Raw genomic sequence first — 21,258 nt, forward strand, 5'->3', positions numbered from 1 at the left:
CAATTTGCTCATCTGCATTCCGTTTTCATTAGCTGTTACCATCGTTGGAAAATGGCTCGGAGAAGCCTTTAGTGCATGCCAGGGTTTACTACTTGCTTGTTGATAGCTCGTTAAGTTTAGTGCATCTGGCCCTGAGTCTTTAATGTTTTGTTTTACAACTCAAAAACCAATTAGTAGATATAAAAGACTCAAAGTTACTTATGAGAAAGCAATTGGGTTACTTGCCAATTCATGGATACAATTAATTGGTTTCTCATGAGAGAGCAGCTCTGTGGCTGCCTCTCTGGCTTGAAGTAGGAAGTACACTCATTTTTATATGTCCATTCAGGATACATGTAATATGACAGTAATCACATCTTATTGGATCTATGCTAATATAATGGTTAACACTGGCTATTCTAATGAGTTGGTTAATATTTACTGGAAAGGCCAACAATAGACTAGACTAGCTTTTACTGGAAATCTAAGTCATCTTCTTGCAAGACCACTCAGTTCTATATTTTTGACCATATCTTTCTCAAAACACTTTCTGTGGCACCTGGTCATCTTCCTGTGGAATTATCCAGTTCTGTATTTCTGAACATCTATTGCCACATCCATGCAACTCTGCAAGCTAGACCCTCGCCCTTCCTTATTCTTGCAGATGTCTGCTTCCTCTGCAGTGTCTCAATAGCTCATGAGCCTTTGAGCAACACTGGAGTTCAAGTCAGAGTCACAGGCCTGCAAGGTTTTCTCTCATTTTGGATCCTGAACCAAAGTCAGACCTTGAACCAAGGCTCATAGCTGTAGTACTAATATACAAGACATATGGACAGTTGTTACCCAAACTGAAGCCATGATCAAGAAGACAGTGAGCCAGCTGTGCCTTTTTATGCCAGGAAATGGTGAAGGCTTTGGATTGGGTAGAGAAGTATTTTTCTTTGATGGAAAAAAAAACCCTCCAGTGTGTGGAGCCCCAAATTTCCTCCTTGCAGACTTTTGGTACCTTAGGGCCCTTTTTACGAAGCTGCGGCAAAAGGGGGCCTGCACTGGCATCGGTGCATGTGTTTGATGCGCACTGAGACCCCCTTTTACTGTAGCAGGTAAAAGGCAGGTCTTTGGGTTTTTTCAGGAAATGGCCATGCGGCAAGTGAAACGCTTGCTGCGTGGCCATTTTGGGAGGGGGAGGAAGCACTCCCCATTGAGGTGTTGATAATGCAGCATCCGGCACTGCCCGATTACCGCCTAGTACTCACAAAATTTAAAATATTTTTGTTGTGCCAGATATGACGCACGCTGGGTATGTTAACTACCGCCAGGCTGCTGCAGTAGCCCAGCGGTACTTCTCTTTTAGCGAGTGGTAAGCCCACGTTTGGCTTACCGCCGCTTTGTAAAAGGATCCCTTAGTGATTAAAGATAGTCTTAGTCTGTTTATAGATTGAGAGGCTTAAAAATTCACAGAGGTCCAGAAGTCTGAGGTTTTTAAATTTTATGTTGATTGCTTTCTTCTGAGGTTCTGTTATTAAAATATTTTAAGTAGGTTCTTGTTCTCTCAAATTCTGAAGATATTCATATTTCTTCATCTTATTATATTCCAAATTGCTCTTGTGTTGAGAATATGACTGAGGGAGCCCTTGACTCCCTGGAAGGAGGACTAGTTTCTTAGAGAGTTCCTCTGATAATATATCTCAAGTAGAGCCACCTTATATGTCACCTTCACCGAAAGATAAACTGTTGGTGTTGCAGTCTTACTTTAAGAACAAAGATACTTATTCTGTGGCCAAAAAATTCAGGTGTTCCTGATGTGGCTCTTGCCACACAGTTAAGAAGGAAACCTTTTCTTGCTTTGCGTTCTAAAGTATTAACATTAGGAGGTACCCTTTTTTAACGTTCCCCCATAAATGTTTGATAACTTGGCAAAGAAAGCACTGTCTTTTTGACCCATCTCATTTAGAAAGATTTTTGTTGGATAAATCAGTATGATTATAAGCTAGGTTAGTGGGGTTCAAGTCCTTGAAGATATATTTGGCTATAATATTGTGAGATTTAGGAATTGCCTCTTGCTTAATTTCTGTTTCAAGGTATTTTTATTGTATTTTTCTTTTCTTCTCTTGACTTGAGCTATACCTTATTTCTAATGCAGATTGTTTCAAGATTTTATTTTCTGTAACTTGGTATATTTTCCTTTCTTCCTGAATGTGTGGCATTGTTGTAGATTAAAATTTTAATTTAAAAAAATAAAGCTGCTTACTGAATATTCTTCACTGAGATTGGACATTAGAAGACTCATGGGTTGCAGCATGTGTGGCAGTTGTGGAAGGAGTCCCCTTCTCCCAACTGCAGGAGAAGTTTCATATTGGGATGAAGTCATAGTGTTCGTATTTTCAAGTTAGGCAAGCATTCTCGAAGATTAGAGATTGGGTCCTGTGGAGTTCAGTTTCCTCAAAACATGTATTCTACATTCTTCAAGGACAAGCAGGCTTCTATCTTCTCACAAGTGGGTGACGCCGATCCGCGTTGCCCAGTTCGGCTTTTGCCATTGTAAAAAAAGAGAGAGCTTTGTGAAGCGTGGGCCGCGCTCCGCCGCGCATACACGAGTGCCTTTCTGCCCGTCGTGCAGACGCAGTCTCCTCAGTTCTCTTTTTTCCATGTGAGAAGGTGCTTATTTTTGTCCTCTTTTCACTCATCTGTTTTTTTTTTTTTTTTTTGAGAGCTGTTAGTGCCTTTCGGTCTTTTTTTTACTTCTTTTCTTGGGCCTTACAAACCTGTCTTTTATTTTACTTAGTTTTATTTTGCCTAGGTTTAAGTTTTTTTTTTATTTTCCGACATCATCAGGCCGTTTTTAGGCCCTGACTTCGGTTGGGTTTTTCCCTTTATTTTTCTCCGGGCCTTTCCCCTTTTTCCGGCACCATCGAGTCATTTAATTTAGCCGACAAAGTTTTTCTGTCCATGTCAACGAAGATTTCCAGTGGCTTCAAGCGCTGTACTCGGTGCATTTGGACTATCTCGGGAAAGGACACCCATTCTTGCTGTCTGCAGTGTCTTGGGCCCAACTGTGTTCTCTGTCTTCGTATGAAGAAGAGGACCCAGGTTTCTCAAGAGGATCAACGAGAGAGGATTTTTGGAGTCAGGTCCGGTTCTAGATGCATTGACGTCAAGCATCGCACCGGTATCGGGAGCATCGGTAAGCATGGCTGCTGCTAGACCCTTAGACACTGGGAGCAGTGAGGCATCGAGTGGGTCTCCACCTGTCTCGAGGCCTCCTTCTGTTCAGGCTCCCCGGGACCATCCATCGTCGGACCTGACCCTGAGGCGATGAGAGGATTCAACGTTGTCCTCGTTGGCACTGAGGAGCCTTGATGACACACCGGGTGAAGGCCAAGAAGCATAGTCATCAGTCACCTTTGACACATGGTGCCAGGAGCTCTGGGGCATCGAAGGATTTGGCACCTGAGAAGTGTCGGTGCCGGGAGGATCACTCTTCTTCCATACAGGAGGTGCCGATGCACCTGTCTCCAAGCAGCCGAGATTCTGCTCCCACGTCGACCCCAGCAATTCTGCAACCTGCACCTCAGCCGGCACCCCAGCTTTTCCTGGTGTCGGCCCTCGATGAGTGCATCTGGCCCTTGCTTCCAGAGCTGCTGAAAGCCTCATTCAGTGGTGTGCATCGGTATTAGGGGCGCTTGCACCTGCCATACCTTCCGTTGTGGCACCATGTAGGGTCAAAGTGAGTGATATGGGATACAATTATCAGAAGAATTGCACAAGCTTCTGAATGCAACTAGAATTCATGTAGATACGACACTGGCAGTAGAGAAAATTTCACAGGAAGAAAGATAGCTGGTGGAATTTTTCAAGAGAGACAGAACACTAACGCCATTGACATTTGGATTGTTTTGCTGTTTACAAGGTCATCAACGTATAAAGGAAGTGGTAACGTTTTGGCAACAGACTGCTATTAGCTCTCTATGAAAGCAATGTTTGGTAGATCGCTATGGTGGTTAATACCAACTTTTTGACCAGGAACGTCGTTAATGACATGATGCAACCTAAATGATGTTATAACATCTATTGATGATTTGCTGATATATTTATGCAAGATTAAACAGTTATGTGTGAGTGGTGAGAGTGAGTATGTTTGATTTGTGAGATTTAAAGAGTAGGACACATTCATATACATGTTTTGATAAGAAGATTTTTGCAATGATATATATCTGCGTCTAGTGCTATATTTAAGAGAAAATTGTGTGCCATGAAAGAAATGAAATGAAAACTATGTGTGGGACATATCGGGAATGCAGAGAAGGCTCATAGTTGAGTATGTGAGTTATGTAAACCTTTTGTTGATCCAGTCTCTAATTATATTGGGTCTCTTGATATGCTGCCTTGTTTACCTCATCTTTATTACTGTATACTGGTGGAGATATGCACCATCTGTCGGTATGAAATAAGTTTTATAAAAGAAAATAGCAACTTGTTTGTTAGCTCTGTTACTTCCTTGTTTGGTCTTGTTTCTGTTTCCGTTCTTATTTTTTCTATTTTATGGTATATTTTGTTTTAGAATGAAAGGTGTGCACTTTTTATTATTTTTTTATTTATGTTTCAAATTACAACTAAATAAATCTATTTGTACAGAAAGCTGTAAAAGTTAAAAATTAAGAAGAAACAAACTGAGAAAAATAAATCTCTCTCTCAAGATAATCATCCAGCTTTAGTCCACAACAAAGGAAATCCAATACTGACAATGGAGGTTAAAAAAGGAAAGTCTATAACATTAAAGAATTTAGCAGACTATGAAAAGATTATGGAGAACAACTATTCCATTAGACCCCTTTAGCAGACCCACCCAAGGAGCCCTTTATAGACAATCCCTTAGTTGCTAAAAATGAAGTCAAATGAGATGGTTCCCAGAAAATATATTTATTTGACTGATAGTGTACAATACATTTGCAAGGAAACTTTAGATAAAAGTAGGCGCCCAACTGAAGCACTTCTGGTCTAAGTAGCAAAAATTGCTTTTGCCTTTTCTATGTTTTACATGATACATCCAGGAAAACCAAAGTCTCTTTTTCCCATAAATGACTTCTCTTTAGATCTAAAATAATGTTTAAGTAACATATTTCTATCAGTAGTATTAATGAAAGTCACAACCAATGTTCTAAACAGTTTCCAGAAATTGTCGCTTCTGGCAGATATACTAAAGTTCACCAGGGCCTTCGCCCTTGCAGAGCCATCCAAAACCTGACCATGTTGTAATGAGAGAGGCCTAACAGGTTTGTAAAGACTGGGAGACCATGGACCAGGCTTACTATTTCCCTGTAGAAATCATGATGAAAACATGTGGAAGTTTTCCTCTCTGGTGTTTTATCCATGGATCATCGCATTCAGCTTTGCCCTGGAACTGTGATAGTCTGGAGGTCATTCCCAGGAAAGCCATGTCATCTTAGGACCTAAGGCTGGTTCTACAGGCCCTCCCACCCTCAAGCCATTTGGAGCCCTTGAGTCATGCATCAATAAACGAATTAGCTTTGAAGACTGTGTCTTATAGGGGCTGTTGGTTTGGCTCCAAGGATATTGGAGTTGCAAGCCCTTTCTTCGGTGATCCATATCTTGGGTGCCTGAGGACCGTCTCTCTATCCAAGCAGTATCATCACTGTCGCACTTGAAACAGGGATTTGGCCCCTTACTTTTGTAAGTTGGGTAGTGGAAGGAAGTGAGGGCACTTCATCTCTTTTACGGACACACAACATTGCTAAGACACCTCAGACAGACTGAAGGTCCATCAAGCCCAGTATCCTGTTTCCAACAGTGGCCAAGCCCTTATTGTTATTATTAAATGATTTATATCCACACTTTCAACTATTTAAGACGAGTTGCCTTATATATTTAAGGTCTTTAGTTCCTGTAATGAGTAAATTTTGAATTTCATATCACTTATATGCTGATGATCAGCTGTGGGTAGAAGTGGTTGAAGATCATGGTAAGGTCTTATCCATGGACCAATGTTTGTGTGAGATTTCTGATTAGTTTTGGCTAGTCAAATTAAAATTGAATTTGAATAAGACTTTATTAACCAGCTGTGCTGCCCATTTCTGTTAGTGATATAATACAGAAACACTTTTATTAATCTATTTTTCAGAATTTCAATATTTTTCAAGATCATTTTTTCTAACCTCACCATTTTTTTAAGTTTTATGATAAGTTGAAAACACATCTTGATGTTTTTAATGGCGTTTTTCAACAACATGAAAACTTAGTGTTTTCTAAAACTTGAAAAACTACAAGCATTTTATAAAATTATGCTAGGTCATTTAGAGTAGTTCAAGTGACCCTTCTGAAGTTCTGCATACTCAGTAGTATTGTGTTTCCCAGAATGTTTTTGAATAGTATAAATATTTTTACTTCTTTTATGCTGTCAGGTTTTCTTCACCTTCTTGGTGTCACTTGCTCGTCTTCCAATTGACTGCCTCTTAAGTGGAGGCATTTTATAACCGTACTCTGTATTTCGTGTTCCATTAGCTTCTAATCGTCTTGCCCTACTTCTGTCATTCTCCACCTCATGATGTTCAGTATTTTGTGTACAGTTAGCTGCTATTCCTGTTTTCTTCATTCTCTGCGTCTTTGATTTTCTGTGTGCCTAATTTGGTCAGCTACTAATAATCTGTTTGTGCTGTGTTTGTTTTTTGCCTACCACCTCTGTACGTGTCTTTTTCACTCTATTCAGTGTATGCAAATTGGATATGCCTCCATTTCAGGGCACCGGTGTTGGAACCTATCTAGGAGCCACTGCTGGACCATAATATACCTGTGCACCAAGTTTCATCTCCCTAGCTTCAACAGTTCAGGAGCCAACTTCGGACATATAGACACACGTACATACAAAATATAATATATATAGTAGATTTCTTTAGGATTTTTTATTTCCTTTTTGAAGAAATTCACCCAAGGCGGTATACAGCAAGAATAAGCTGAACATAGTATATGTGGTTTACTAGGAGGAATAAAACTTGAACATGACCCTGCTATTGATGGGCTATTAATAACAGAGATGTCAGTTGTTAGGAATCTGGGGATCATTGTTGATAAGGATTTGTCATTCAATGACCAAATTTTAGCTGAGTTGCTTGCAGCATTTACTAATTAATATTTCTTTTAATTGTGATCTTTATTAGATCACAAAGATTTAGATATGTACTTGTTTTTTTGAGAATAGACTATTGTAATTCATTCTATAGTAGCCTTCCAGTTACTCAGTTGATCCAAAATACAGCTGCTAGATTGTTGCTGGGAAAGAAGAAGATGCAGGATCATATGAGACAATTATTAACTGAATTAGCTGTTCAATAAGTAACGTATTTATTTTTAACACTTCAAGAAGGCTCTGTATATTTATTAGAGTGTTTAAATCTTATGTACCTTATAGAAGTCTGAGATAATCTTAGTTGGAATTATTAGACATACTGATTAGGGTGAAACTACAAATTACGCATCTTATAGCATTCAGAGTTATAGGTCCAACTTTATGGAATTCAATCCCTCTTAATATAAGAAAAGTTTAGTCTTTTCTATCATTAATAAATGTTTTAAAACATTTTATCAAAAGGATTTTAATATTCTCATAAAAGGGGAGTGATTAGATGGATTGGTCAGGTGGTCTTTGGGCTATCATGGTTGCATATATATTGATCTACCTTGAGTAACTTGGATGTTTTCTGGGTTGTTATGAAGAGTGTATGTTTATTACTGTGTTGAAACTTGGGGTTAATTGGTGAAGTGAGAAATCAAATTTTGTAAAATAAAGTAGAAAGTGGAGGTCTGGCTCTGGAAGACACATACAAGGTGACAGCATGGGCCTTTCTGTGTTGGTCTTCCCAAACATTGCAGGTCTACCCTTCTTTTGAGACAGGAGCCCCCAGATTAGGGCGGTTTGGTATGTCTTGCATGATAAAGAAGGTGAAATTTAGACTTACCTGTTAATTTTCTTTCTTTGAATCCTGCCAGCCCAGCTCAGGAATGCCAGCATACATTTAGTGGTTCAGTAAGTGCTGGTTCGAAAAGGGCTCTTTGCTACTATTCAAGGTGATTGTAGATTGTCTGCTTGGGGCAGTTACTCGGTTAGGGAGAGTAAGAATGGGGCATTTTTCTGGGATATTCTTCAGCTCAAGTGATTCTCCCCCTCAATCAACACAATGAGCATGATAAGTGGGGGAAAGAATCATTAATGGGGAGTGATTTTAAAAAAGGGTTTGAAACTACATGTAAAGATTTTACTTAATGTATTTATGTTACCTTTGACAGACGAATACTGGATATCTGATTGGGCTGCAATCTGTATTATACCAGGACTTCAGGCTTTGGGTAGAAGTTATCTGCCTCCATCTGCAGGAGGACATAACCCCACTCGTCGTCGGACTGGTTAGGCAGGATTCAAGGAAAGGAAACAGGTAAGTCCAAATGTCACTTCATATACCAGATTAATTGCAAAAAAATTACCCGTTCTACTTTAATATGCCTTTGAGTTTAGAGCCCATTTCTGTGCCCTGTCACCCTAGTCTGCCTGTCTCTTTGTCCCTCTCTCTGGGGCTGCAGATGTTTCTGATCTGAAGTTAGCATCTGGTCCTCCAGAGTAGTAGATGATGTGGTCTGTTTTTACTCATTTATGTCAGTGGAAAGTGAAGTGACTTGCCTAAGGTCCCAAAAAGCATCAGTGTGCAAAGCCAGATTTGATTTCTGGCTCCCTGCTTCTTATCCCACCTTTGTAACCACTAAGCTGCTACTCCATGTCAGAAAGATGGTCCAGATCCTAGGTTCTATTGTTTACCTGTACAGTTTGAAAGAAACTTAGTGTGAGCAAATAAAGAAGATTCTATAGAACACTGGGTACAGAATTCTTAAAGGAACACCAGAACCAGCAGATCCATGGATCTCACAGAGAACAAAACTGTTTACATAATCTGTGCTGTCTTTAATGTAGCACCTAAGAGCCGCTCAGACCCTCTGGTTGAAGGATCCTGAGCTCTTCAGGGTAAGTGACAGGCGTACTCTGCCTGCAAAGTGACTGGCGCACTCTACCTGTTGGGTGTAGCCAGTGGTGTGCTGGTAAATTTTTAACAACAGGCTCTCTCCCCGGTCCACCTCTGCGCCCCCCCAAAATTGCAGAGCTGGCTATACCCGGGGGGGGGGGGGGGCGGGGGGCAATGCATTACTCTCTCCAGGAAAAAACTATTAAATGATCCCAGGTTCCAATCTAATTCATGTTTAATGTGGGATAAAATGCCATAAATAAATAAATATAAACTTCTAATGTTGAGCACCTGATTCTCAAAGTGAACATATTCCAAACACTGTCTATAATGAAAATAAAATGAGTTTTTTTCTACCTTTGTTGTCTGGTGACTGTTTTTCTGATCATGCTGGCCCAGTATCCGATTCTGCTGCTATCTGTCCTCTTAACTCCGTTTCCAGGGCTTCCTTTCCATTTCTTTCTTTCCTCCTTTCTTCTTCATTTCTGGTCCTCAGCTTCTGCCTATCATCCATGTGCAGTTATTCTCCTCTCTTCCTTTTCCTTCTTCTCATCTCCTTCCTCACTCTTCCCTCCCCTCCATCCATGTCCAGTATGTCTTCTCTCTCCCTTCCCTCTCCTCCACCCATGTCCAGCAACCCTCCTCTCCCCTGCCCTCCATCCACCCACCCATGTCCAGCAACCCTCCTCTCCCCTGCCCTCCATCCACCCACCCATGTCCAGCAGCCCTGCTTTCCCCTGCCCTCCATCCACCCACCCATGTCCAGCAGCCCTGCTTTCCCCTGCCCTCCATCCACCCACCAATGTCTAGCAACCCTCGTCTCCCCCCTGCCCTCCTCCCCTCCATCTGCCTTCTTCCAGCCCCCCCGCTCCCCTGGTCGTCCATTATCCGTATGCCCTCTGCAGCTCTGCGAGTCCCCGATAGCCGTTTCCTTCTTACGCTGCACCCCTACCTTTAAGAATTTTATTTTCCCTCGAGGCGCGCCGGCGTTGAAGACTTGAAGCGAAGGCAGCAGGCTCAGCTTGGTTCCAGGCCTTCCTTTCGCATCATGGCTCCGCCCTCGCGCAAACAGGAAATACGTCAGGCGAGGGCGGAGCCATGATGCGAAGGGAAGGCCTGGAACCAAGCTGAGCCTGCTGCCTTCGCTTCAAGCCTTCAACGCCGGTGCGCCTCGAGGGAAAATAAAATTTTTAAAGGTAGGGGTGCGGCGTAAGAAGGAAACGGCTATCGGGGACTCGCAGAGCTGCAGACGGATGATGGATGACCAGGGGAGCAGAGGCGAGCCGGCTCGCAGGGGCCAACAACCGGCTCGCAAGATGCCAATACATTTAAACAACCGGCTTTTGCGAGCCGGTGCGAGCCGGCTCCAGCACACCACTGGGTGTAGCTCCTTTTTCTGGAGTTGCTAGTTACTATAGATATGTGTCCAGGGATAATACATTCAAAAAGAAAAAAGAACATAGCATGATAAATACACTGTTCTGGGCTAAAACGTCAAATTTCCTGATTTTCATTGAGAGAGTATGCGCTTATTTGCTTGCTTCTCTTTTCCTGAGCTTGTTTTTTTCTCCCCCCCCCCCCCCCCCCCACCCCCTTCCTCACAGAGAATCTGAAAGAGATGAAGGAGCCCAGGCAGCGGAGAGATAACAGGCGACCAGATCTGGAGCTCTACAAACCCCGGCTTTCACGACTGAGAAACAAACATAAGGAAGTAAAACAGGATACTTCAGGGAGTGAGGGGAACCAATCTGAGGAGTCCCGGGATGAAGCCACTAGTGACAAGGAGCTGACTCCCTCTAGTGATGGTCATTGCCGAAGGAATGGCATGTCTACAAAAAATGGAGAGGTGGCCAGCAGAGATGGTTCCTTGGGTGATGAGGCAGATGGCTGCCTCAGGGTCACCAGGAGAATTAAGAAACCAGACAGGCAGATTTATGAGCCTGGCAAACGACTGTGGGGTTCATTGAAGGAGCCAGCTAGCCCAGGAGCAGGCGAGGACTTGATCCAGAAAGTAGAGCAGCTGAGCGTTGTGGGAGATAAAGAAAGAAACCAAACCAGCGGCAAAGATCCAAGAAGTAGAGAGGGAGCTCCAACAAGTGAAGGAGGAAAATCTGGGAAAGGAGATAAAGGGAGGAAGGCAGAGAGAGAACGGAGCAGAAAAGCCAGTGAGGATACAAATCAGGGGAGATTGCTGAAGGACCAAAGGAGGCTGGTCTCCACAAAGCGTTATTCCCACTCGGACAAACGCAGGACTCGAGCTCGCACATGTAGCAGCAGCTCAGCTGGCAGTAACAGCAGCGAAGGCCTGATGCCAGCTGAAGGGGACATGAGAGGGCAGGAGAGGAACTGCAGTAAAAAACAGATGTGCGACTCCTCCACTGACTCTCTAGATGATGAACAAAGGGCAGAAACTGAACATTCAGCACCTCTCAGGAGCCCAGGCAAGAGACGACAGCAGCAGCAGCAGCACCAGCATTATTATACTCGCAAGAACAAGACAAGCAAAGGGGACAGTGTGAAAGAAAACCAGGACAGCCCTTCTCTCCCTTCCCACGGTGACAGTACCCAGAGGGGAGGCTCAAATCTCAGCAGCCAGGAAAGTGGGCGGAGGGGTCGCGGGATACTGATTCTCCCTGCGAATACTGATCTCTGTGCCAGCTCTGGGGGAATACCAGAAACTGTCCAATCGGCACCAAAACTTACCAGCAAGGCAGCTTGGGGAAGAGGCCGTGGGGGCATGAACCGCCGCCTCTGGGACCCAAACAATCCAGAACAAAAGCCTGCTCTGAGAAATGCAGCTCATGCACTGCATTTTCTGGATACAGATGATGAAACAAGCCCTGTGACACCAGGCGATAGCTCCCAGTCCGGTCCTCGACTCACCTCTGCCCCTTTCTACAGGTTTCAGAGCTCTGACAACCCATATTACTATCACAGGAATACTGGCTCAAATTCCAGTCCCCAGTATCCATATGGAGCTTATTCCCTGCAGTATCAAATGGGGCCAAATAATAGCATATACCCAGGATCATGTTATCCAGGGTACCCCCCTTCTGCAGGACACTATTTTCCTAGCAGCCCCTTGAGTCCTGAGGAGATGGAACAGCAGGTGCGGAACATGCAGCAGCAAGAGCTTTCACGTCTTTTGCGGTTGGCAGATAACCAGGAACTGCAGCTCAGTAACCTGCTTTCCAGGGACAGGATCAGCCCTGAAGGTCTGGAGAAGATGACCCTACTCAGGTAGGAATCATCCAAGGTGGAGGGAAACATAAGGGTGAAACCCCTGTCCTCGTTCCACAGTATTATTTGCTGTTAGTTCTGGTTCTTGTTTTGTTTTCAATCTTTTATTGTTTTTATTACTTTGTGAGCTGTTTTGAATGACATTTCATCAGTAAAATGATATTTAAAACTTTTAAATAAAATAAGTATATCCCCTGGCATCCCCTGACAGGGTTGTTTTACCTGTTCATTACTATCCCTTTCTCTGGTTAGCCAGTGATCTTGTCTTTTTGCAGAGTGGAGCTTCTTCAGTTGTATGAACGATGCATCCTGAGTGACATTGAATTCTCAGATTCCCAGAATGTAGATCAAATTCTTTGGAAACATGCCTTTTATCGGGTGATTGAGAAATTCCGTCAGTTCCTGAAGGATCCGGCAAGTGAGAATGCGGAGGGAATTCGCAGGAAACTTCTGGAGCTCTTGGATGAGGTAAGTAGTAATTAAATGGGAGCATTTTTTGGTGCCTGCTAATGGAGAAGAGTTCTTCTATTTCTGCAGTTAGAAACATTATTCATTTGATAATCTTGAGATCTTGCAGTCTGTTAGCCTAGTAGGGATGGATTGGTGGGTTACCTCCTATTAGCAGACGTGTAGCCAGGTTAGGGGCATGGGGGGAGCAGAGAGCGGACTGCCAATGGCGCCGGCACATATTTTAAACATGATAGATCGTGTCAAAAATAGGTGCCATTGGAAGTCCGTTTGGGGGAGTGGTTGCTCCCCTGGCGACCCACCTTGCTACACTTATGCCTGTTAGAGTAGATGTGGGTGGGGTACTATGTCTGTACTTGACTGTATACTGTAGTTTCCTACACACAGTATGTGTTAACTTTGAGCCAGCATGGCTTATTGCAAATATAATGGGGTCAGTATTCAAAAGGTTTTAACCAGCAGGAGAGATGCCTGCTTGGTTAAACCCTGCTGAGCTAGCTGGCTGCCAGTATTGAGCAACACTTAACTGGGTAGTGCCACTGAATATCACCACTAATCAACCATCCCTTAACTCACTAGGTTGGGGTTGTCCTAATTTTATGTGCTGAGTTAACTGAGCACCGGTCTGAATATTAGCCAGTGCCCGGTTAACATCTTTGGTCAGCAGTTATACTCGAATATTCAGTGCTGGGAGCTGCGCTTGTCCGCGGCAGTGAATATCTGGTGTTCGGTCTGCCCACAGCTGGAAGCGGCTTATAAGGTTCTTACTGCCACAGGGTGAATATTGGCCCCAATGTTAAATTTGCAGGGGGAGAAATTTTTCACTTCATGTTTTGACAGTTTTGCAATTATTATCCTAACTGAACAGCTCAGATCAAAATTTTAGAAAAATCACACTCCAGCTCTGTCCTGCTTCATTCCTTAATTTCTCTCTAACATCTGTTAAACATTCAAGGGTGTTTTTTTTTTTTTTTTTTTTTTGAAGATTCATTGATTGTTCTCCTTATTGTCTTCTCCTCATAAGACTTGTGCTGCTCAGAATCTAGCTGGTATTTCTCTGACTTCAACAGATGAGCTAGTGCAGCAGGATGGAAAGAGGCTGGGGATAGAGTTTGATACTCTCCCCTCCCCCCAGATCTCCAGTGAGTCTAGCTGAAGTCCAAAGAGGCTTCAGGTCAACAGTCCAGTAGGGGTGTAGGATGGGACTGCAATATGGTTTGATAAGAAGGCACTAGGTTTCTGACCAGGTGAAGCCGAAGAAGCAGCCTGTAAAAAAAAAAAAAAAAGGGGTGTGTGTGTGTGTATATCCGCTTAAGTGCAAGGGTCTGGGACCAAAGAAATACATGCAGTTAACCAGAGCGTGCACTTGACCGTTGTGACACAAAGAAGCTTGACATCTGATAAATATATGTACAGTACTGCTTATTATACGTATAGTATACAGTCTCCGTTAACTGACGTTAGGCTTACTTGAAGTAATCAGTCATAGTCCTCTGTACACTCTTGTGTCTGTGAGTTCCATAGACTACGTCTGCCAGACAGTAAAAACTGTCATAGCACTGACATCCAGTGGCCTCCAGATAGGCCCGCATGGTAGTGAGACTCTCCAGCGCTCTTGCAAAAGTGACAGGAGGTTATTGAATTTCGTCAGCATGTGCCTCGCTGCTCATTTCATCATCTGTTTCATCAGCAGCAGCCGTTGCCTGCGTGTAGGCACATATCTGGACATCAGTGCTGTCATCAGCTCTTCGTAATCAACAGCTACGTAGTGATGAAACTTCCCTTCAGTAACACAGGCTGGAATGTTAATAGCCTGTTCATCTTACACGTTTGCAACAGCTGCATCTGTTTCGTCCCTCTCCACATCCCTAACAAAGCTTGCCCGCTTGTAGCAGTTCACAGTGGTTGCCTGTGTAACATGATTCCAGGCTTCTTTCTGCATATGTAGGGAATCCAGCAGTGATAGATTACGAGTCAGTTCAACAGCACGTTTATCCTTGCCAGTCTGGTCATCCATAACGCTCATCAGATGACGTAGCACAAGAGCCAGATAATGTTGTTTGAAATTGGCTATTATGCCCTGATCCATAGGTTGGATCAGAGAGGTAGTGTTTGATGACAGGAAGACCACCTTGACGTTAGACAGCCTGACATCATCGTTGTGTGCAACACAATTATCACAAAGCAACAAAATCTGATGCTTTTTGTGCCCACATTCTAGTGTCTAACTTCTTTAGCCACTGCTTCCAAATTTCCCCAGTCATCCATGAATTTGCGTTAGCCTCGTATGACACAGGAAGTCGCTTAACATTCTTGAAGCAACAGGGCTGTTTGCTCTTTCCAGTGACAAGTGGTTGCAGCTTCTCACTCCCATCCATATTGCAGCAAAAGAGGATTGTCAGTCGGTCCTTCAACGTTTTACCTCCTGTAGTTTCGGCTTGTTTGAATGCAAGTGTTCCATCAGGAATCGCTCGCCAGTAGAGACCGTTTTCATCAGCATTGAAAATGTCACGAGGTGCAAACTTGTTCAGGATAGTAGGAAGAACTGAAACAACCCAATTTTCAGCACAAAAGTCATCAGCGTCTTGTTTTTTCACCATGCTGTTTCTTGAATTTTATGTTGTTCCTCTCCTTCCATCTTTCCAACCATCCACAGTGGCCTTGAATTCAGTTAGTCAAAGACTTTCAGCTAGCTGATTAGCTTTCTCCATAAGCAGTGGACCACTGACAGGAAACTGTTTGCTCCTGTTGAGAAACCCACTGAAGAAGAGCATCTTCTACCTCCTCAGCTTTTCCTGCCCGTTTTCGTTTCCGTTGTGGATTTGTATTGTTTTGCCAGTCTTCCAGAAGTTGGTCTTTCTGCTTCAAGATATGTGAAATTTGACTGGGATTGACACCATATTCTTTAGCAATAGATGCTTGACTTTGTTTGTTTTCTAATTTTTTAAGAACTTCTATTCGTTCAGCTTGTGTTAAAGTTTTACAGTTGCGCAACGACCCCAGTGTACACTCTAACAACATTCTTTCACTTATTCTGCCTGTGGCAGTTAAAGGGGCGGTAAATTTGAAATCTCATTGGTTGTCACGCACCAATCGGCTTCCATATTCCGTGCGCGCGCTTATGTGGAGTCTTTCCTGCAGAGGAGTGGTCTTAAACCATGCATATAAGCAAATCTTGCACTTATCAGTGGTACGCTAAACTGAAGTTTGTCCCCATAGAAATTGATGGCGCCAAAAACGGGACCGAAGTACAGCATGCAGTTAAACAGAGCATGCCCTTATCCGACGTGAGCTTAAATGGAGTGCACTGTGTGTATGTGTATATATATATATATATATATATGTATATATATATATATATATTTGTTACATTTGTATCCCATATTTTCCCACTTACTTGCAGGCTCAATGTGGCTTATGTAGTACTGTAAAGGCGTTCGCCAAGTCCAGTGGAGAAACAAATACATGGTGGTGATGTGGTCAATTAAGGTTCAGGCACAATGGGATCGAAGAGAGGAGGAGGTTATATAGTGTCCATTAAGAGCTTTGGTTTTGCTGTGTTGCAGAGTGTAGGCATTTATGTTGGGTCAGTAGGGTACATGCCTTTTTGAACAGGTTGGTTTTTAGTGATTTCCTGACGTTTAGATGATCGTAGGTTGTTTTCACAGCTTTTGGCAGCGAGTTCCATAGTTTTGTGCTTTTATAGGAGAAGCTGGATTGCCTAGGTTGCTTTGTATTTGAGTCCTTTGCAGTTTATATGTTTATATATATGCCTTATCTGTTGGACAGACTGGATGGACCATGCAGGTCTTTTCTGCCGTCATTTACTATGTTACTATGGGGGGGTGGGGGGGGGGTTGTTATGGGTTTCACAGATTATGTGCCAAAATGTTTTGTGTTACACCCAACAATTGATTTTGCTCATTTTGTGCAATATTCTGCTTTCTTCCTCTAGCTCTTTTACCCACGTTAACAGTGCACTCTATATTTATATATATTCAACTATTTATACCACCCTTGGGGAAAGACTGCAAATAATGCTGGTAGTGGGGATACCTCAGTGCACTGCCCTGCTACTTCTGCACAGAAATCAGCTGTGAGTTGGCTCAGGATGCAGTCATTCGACTATGTAGTGATGAAGGGCAGACATTTTGAAACCAGGCCAAATAGCAGTTCAGAAGTGTCAGCATGAGTTTTCGCTCTTTCTTGCCCTTGGAGCCATTGCAGAGTGGACCCATGGACATAGCCATTCTCTCCTCCACTTCAGAGAGTCCAGGCAGTGTAGTCAGTTTTCTGGATATTATGGAGGAACAGATCTAGGAGAAACTTAAGGAATATCCTTATTCTGATAGGAATCCTCAAACAGACTTTAGGCTCTTCTCATTTTTTACTTGGTGTAGTGAGACATGCTGAATGGGTAACTTTAAGGTCGCTAGGGCAATGGAATCCTTGCCCAAGCAATCCTTTGAAACCCCCAGCCTCAGGCTACAGTCTGCTGTCCATAGCAGTGTGTGGTTGTAAGAACACTACTCTAGTGGACTTAATAGTCTAAAATGATCTCTCTTCCTACCAATGACACTGCAGAATGTTACAACAATACAGCTTGCAGAGGATACTGGGGAAAGTGTCCAAGCCTTCAGTATGAGTTAGTGCTGCAAAGGTAGAGACAGAAGAACTTGTGAGTTAAATAACAGATATCTTGATACAAATATAACTATGTTGTTATTCCAAATAATTAAAAATGTCTATGGAATCTTGCTTTTCTTCCATCAGACCAGTCCAGAACAGATGGGTGAAACTCTTTCTACCACCTGATGGAAAAAGAAGATAAAAAGCTTGTAAGCTGCATTCTGTATGGGGCGCCATGCCACCTTATGCTCCTCAGTATTTCTCTGTCTCCAGCGGATGGTAGATGAGCATACTGGTGCTCTGATAGGTGACTGCCTGTTTGGAACTCCTGGACCCCTAACTGGTAATTCATTTGAGATCAATCAGGGGTCAGGGTTGGAACTAACTGCTTGTCCCTGGGGAGTACCCGGATGAGTTCAGGTCTTTTCCCTTTCTTTTTGACTATCCTCTCTCTTTCAATCTCTCTAGTCTCCTATTCTCCTTCTCTCCTCTTCTGGGAGAGAAGGAAGAATAGGAGAGATAATGGTCCTGCTAGTGGAGGGAAGGGAGAAGAGATACTACACACATGGGAGGGAGAAAGGGAGAAGTTGGACCTGGGGTAGGAGAGAGGGAGACATTGGTCTTTTGCACCAAAACATAACTAATTGCGATTAAATTTTTAATTGAAATGCAGCTCTAATTTTTAATCTTTCACATTATTGTTCGATATACAAACATAAAAATCCACTTTCATAAACCACTCATTCCACCATTCATACAACACCATTATGCAAAATTACAAAATATCAAATCACAATACAAGTAATATCATTCCACTGAATACGTTATCAAGAACCGCTATAACGTTCATCATATTAAATTGTTGCTCCTTTTATCAAGTATAGTTCCTCTTCTGATTAGTTGACAACATATATTTCAATACAGTTATCAGTCCTGGAAGCACATATCAGTATTATACTGTACTGGAGCAATATTGCAGTGCTCGATAAACATATACTTTCGTTGTATTCTTGCAAGACAGAAGAACCCCATTTAATCTTCAGTATCCTCAACACCACTTTCTTCCGGCAGGTCAGAGGAATGTAAGTCAATGTTCATCTCTGCTGCACTTAAAATCAGAATGCTGCATGTAAGGGCAGAAAGATACCATAACAACAGGTAGAAGAGAAGGAAGAGGAGAGGAGTTGGGAAGCAATAGATGAGGTAGATGATAAGTGGATAGGAGTAGGTCCATGGAGGACCTTGAAAGTAATGGGAATTGCCACTTCCCAGATTTTAGCTTGTAGAACTCTGGGTCTGAATGAACTGATACCACATTCATGATCTCTTAGCCTGTGTGTATATAGCTAACCACAGGTTCCCAAACCTGTCCTGGTGACCCAGCTACTAGTGAGGTTTTCAGATTATCTGATATGAATGTGCATGAAATAAATTTGCATATGCTTTGTCTCCAGTGATGCAGGTTTATTGTCTTCATACTTTTGGGATCACCAGGACAGAGTTGGGATACCCTGCTGTAATCTGGTAATATTTTGATGTAACATTCTTTTTTTAATTTTTTTTTTTAATTCCTGCAGGGCAGTACTTTCTTCGATGCTTTACTTCAGAAGCTGCAGGTCACTTATCAGTTTAAACTGGAGGATACATGGATGGAAGGGCTATTCGTAGCAAGCCTCTGCGGAAGACAGTATGCTGTGTTCTCTCTCTCTCTCTTATAAGTTTGAGGTTGTAATAACACGTCTCTTGTATTTTCCTGTTGGCTTAATTCTGACATCCTACCTGGGCCTGAATCCACAGTAATATAGGTTGCTTTAGCATATTCTGAAGTGGGTATATACTTTTCTCCGAGGACAAGCAGGCTGCTTGTTCTCACATGTGGGAACAATCAGTCTGCTGTCCTCGGAGAATACCTGCTACAGGTAAGTAACTTCGCTGTATCTTTCTAGGCACTCTAATATGAAGGCAGACCAGTGTTCATTGGGCCTGGAATACGGACAGTGCTTGATACTTCAGACCCATCCCTGCTATTACTTTTACATGTTGTCCTTTCCTTCTTATTGCTTGGTCCTGATTTGTTGTTTTCAAGTGGCAGAGGAATTCAGAGAGAAATCTTAGTTTTGATTTCCTGCTTCTCTGACGGGCAGCACTCTGTCAACAAAACAGCAGCATGAGGAAATCAGAGAGAAAGTTGAATTGTGTTGACCAGATGGACCACTCTTCTGATGAGAATGTAAGATAAAATTAAGAGTATGCTAGAGGCAGAAAAGGAGTTGTTGACAATATTCAAATGAAATATTGCTGCAAGTCTTGCTTGGTCTCTTGACACCTGTGTTATTTCTGTTGTTAGGTGAAGTATGCCTTAATCAGCGCACAGCGGTGCATGATCTGCCAGGGAGACATTGCCAGATACCGGGAGCAGGCCAGTGACAGCACAAATTATGGGAAAGCAGAAGGTATTTTGCATAGTTGTCTCCCATTTCCTCTTCCCATCATAAGAAACAAACTTGCTTAGACAAAAGGTCCATCTTGACTCCAATAGTGGCACACAGTAGAACGCCATGGGGATGGCCAACTCTGTTCATAGCCCTGCTTCTTATATATTTCCTCTATCAGACTCTTCCATCTTCCAGCAGTCATGATCTAGCGGTACACTAATTCTGGGGTAACAGAACTGAGTTTTCTAAATTTAATAGCTTGCATAACCCAAGTTCCTGTAGAAGTGTGAGGATGGGTGTGATCTTCATGGAGGTTGTCTTAAGGAAGAAGGGCCTAACCATGGTCCTTTGTGGTTTCTTAGTAGCCACTATCAGCAGACACTGCTTCCGTTTACAGTGCTACATAGCTTCTACCTGTGATTGTGCATATTTTTCTCTGATGAGCACCCTCTTGTTGCTCCTTAGCTGGTATCTGAAGGCTCAGCAGATTGCCCCCAAGAATGGACGTCCCTACAATCAGCTGGCACTTCTGGCCATCTATACGGTAAGTTCAGCAACCTGTTTTTATGGCACGTGAAAGCAGTGGAAACACATTGCACCCTGAGAGCCAGACCAATCAAGACATAGACTGTTGGGAACACACTGCACTCTGACAAAGTGAGACCTGATGCTGAAATGCTACTGTCAGGGCACAGAATCTAATGGGGCCCTTTGACAGTGAGGACAGGGATTTTATTTTCATTGGGAACACTGTGTCCTTTGCTACACATAGAGTTGCACATAAGACAGAGCTTCCCAAACTGAGTTTAGCAAGACACTTCTTCCAAATTCCACTATTCTAAATAGTGTCCATGACTGGTGCTTCCAGACTGGGCTGGGGATTCCCATGCAGATGGACACTCCATCACCAATGGAATGTGAAATTGGGCTGTCTCTTATAGGTTTGAGCCTTGGAGTCATGCACCTGTCAGGAAGGACAACACCGAGCTGAATTGTTTACATCAACCACCCTAGTGGTCCTTGGATGTGGAGGTGGCTTGGAAACAGCGGCATAGCTAGGACAGAATGGGCCCAGGGTGGAAAAATTAATCTGGCCTCCTATAACACTATCTCTTCCAATGTAGAGGGGCTGAGGAGGAGAGACACTTCAGAGCTCCAGTAACCAAACCCTGCAAAAGACAGACACATTTCAGGCCTATATAGAAAACCCAATGTCCAGAACTCAAATATTAACAACCCTACCTATAAAGGACAGCACCCTAGGATACCAGTATACTTCCTGCTGGAAAAACATTAGTCAAATTGCTAAAGATCCCTTCTTGAAAACTGAATGCTAGCAGAAACCTCACTTCTATCACTCCTGTAGAATATAGACTAAGCAACTACTACTACTAGAATTGGGAACTCTGAGAAGTCTGAATGTAATGCAACTCTGGAGAAACAGAACAGCACTAACTCCCAGGACTCAATGAGCAACATCCTTA

At 42.9% G+C, this 21,258-nt stretch overlaps 1 protein-coding gene across 1 annotated transcript in view; it reads left to right on the forward strand.

Annotated features, from left to right (window-relative positions):
* The window catches only part of LOC115482451 (telomerase-binding protein EST1A-like), a 52,261-nt gene that overhangs the window by 21,370 nt on the left and 9,633 nt on the right, over positions 1–21,258 (forward strand). Inside the window, 7 exon segments of the mRNA XM_030222211.1 lie at positions 8,278–8,423; positions 10,607–12,242; positions 12,518–12,710; positions 18,917–18,977; positions 18,980–19,026; positions 19,687–19,792; positions 20,240–20,318. Coding sequence (XP_030078071.1) covers positions 10,621–12,242; positions 12,518–12,710; positions 18,917–18,977; positions 18,980–19,026; positions 19,687–19,792; positions 20,240–20,250 — 2,040 coding nt within the window. The 5' untranslated portion in view covers positions 8,278–8,423; positions 10,607–10,620 and the 3' untranslated portion in view covers positions 20,251–20,318.

Source organism: Microcaecilia unicolor, chromosome 13 (genome assembly GCF_901765095.1).
Source record: "Microcaecilia unicolor chromosome 13, aMicUni1.1, whole genome shotgun sequence".
NCBI lineage: Eukaryota > Metazoa > Chordata > Amphibia > Gymnophiona > Siphonopidae > Microcaecilia > Microcaecilia unicolor.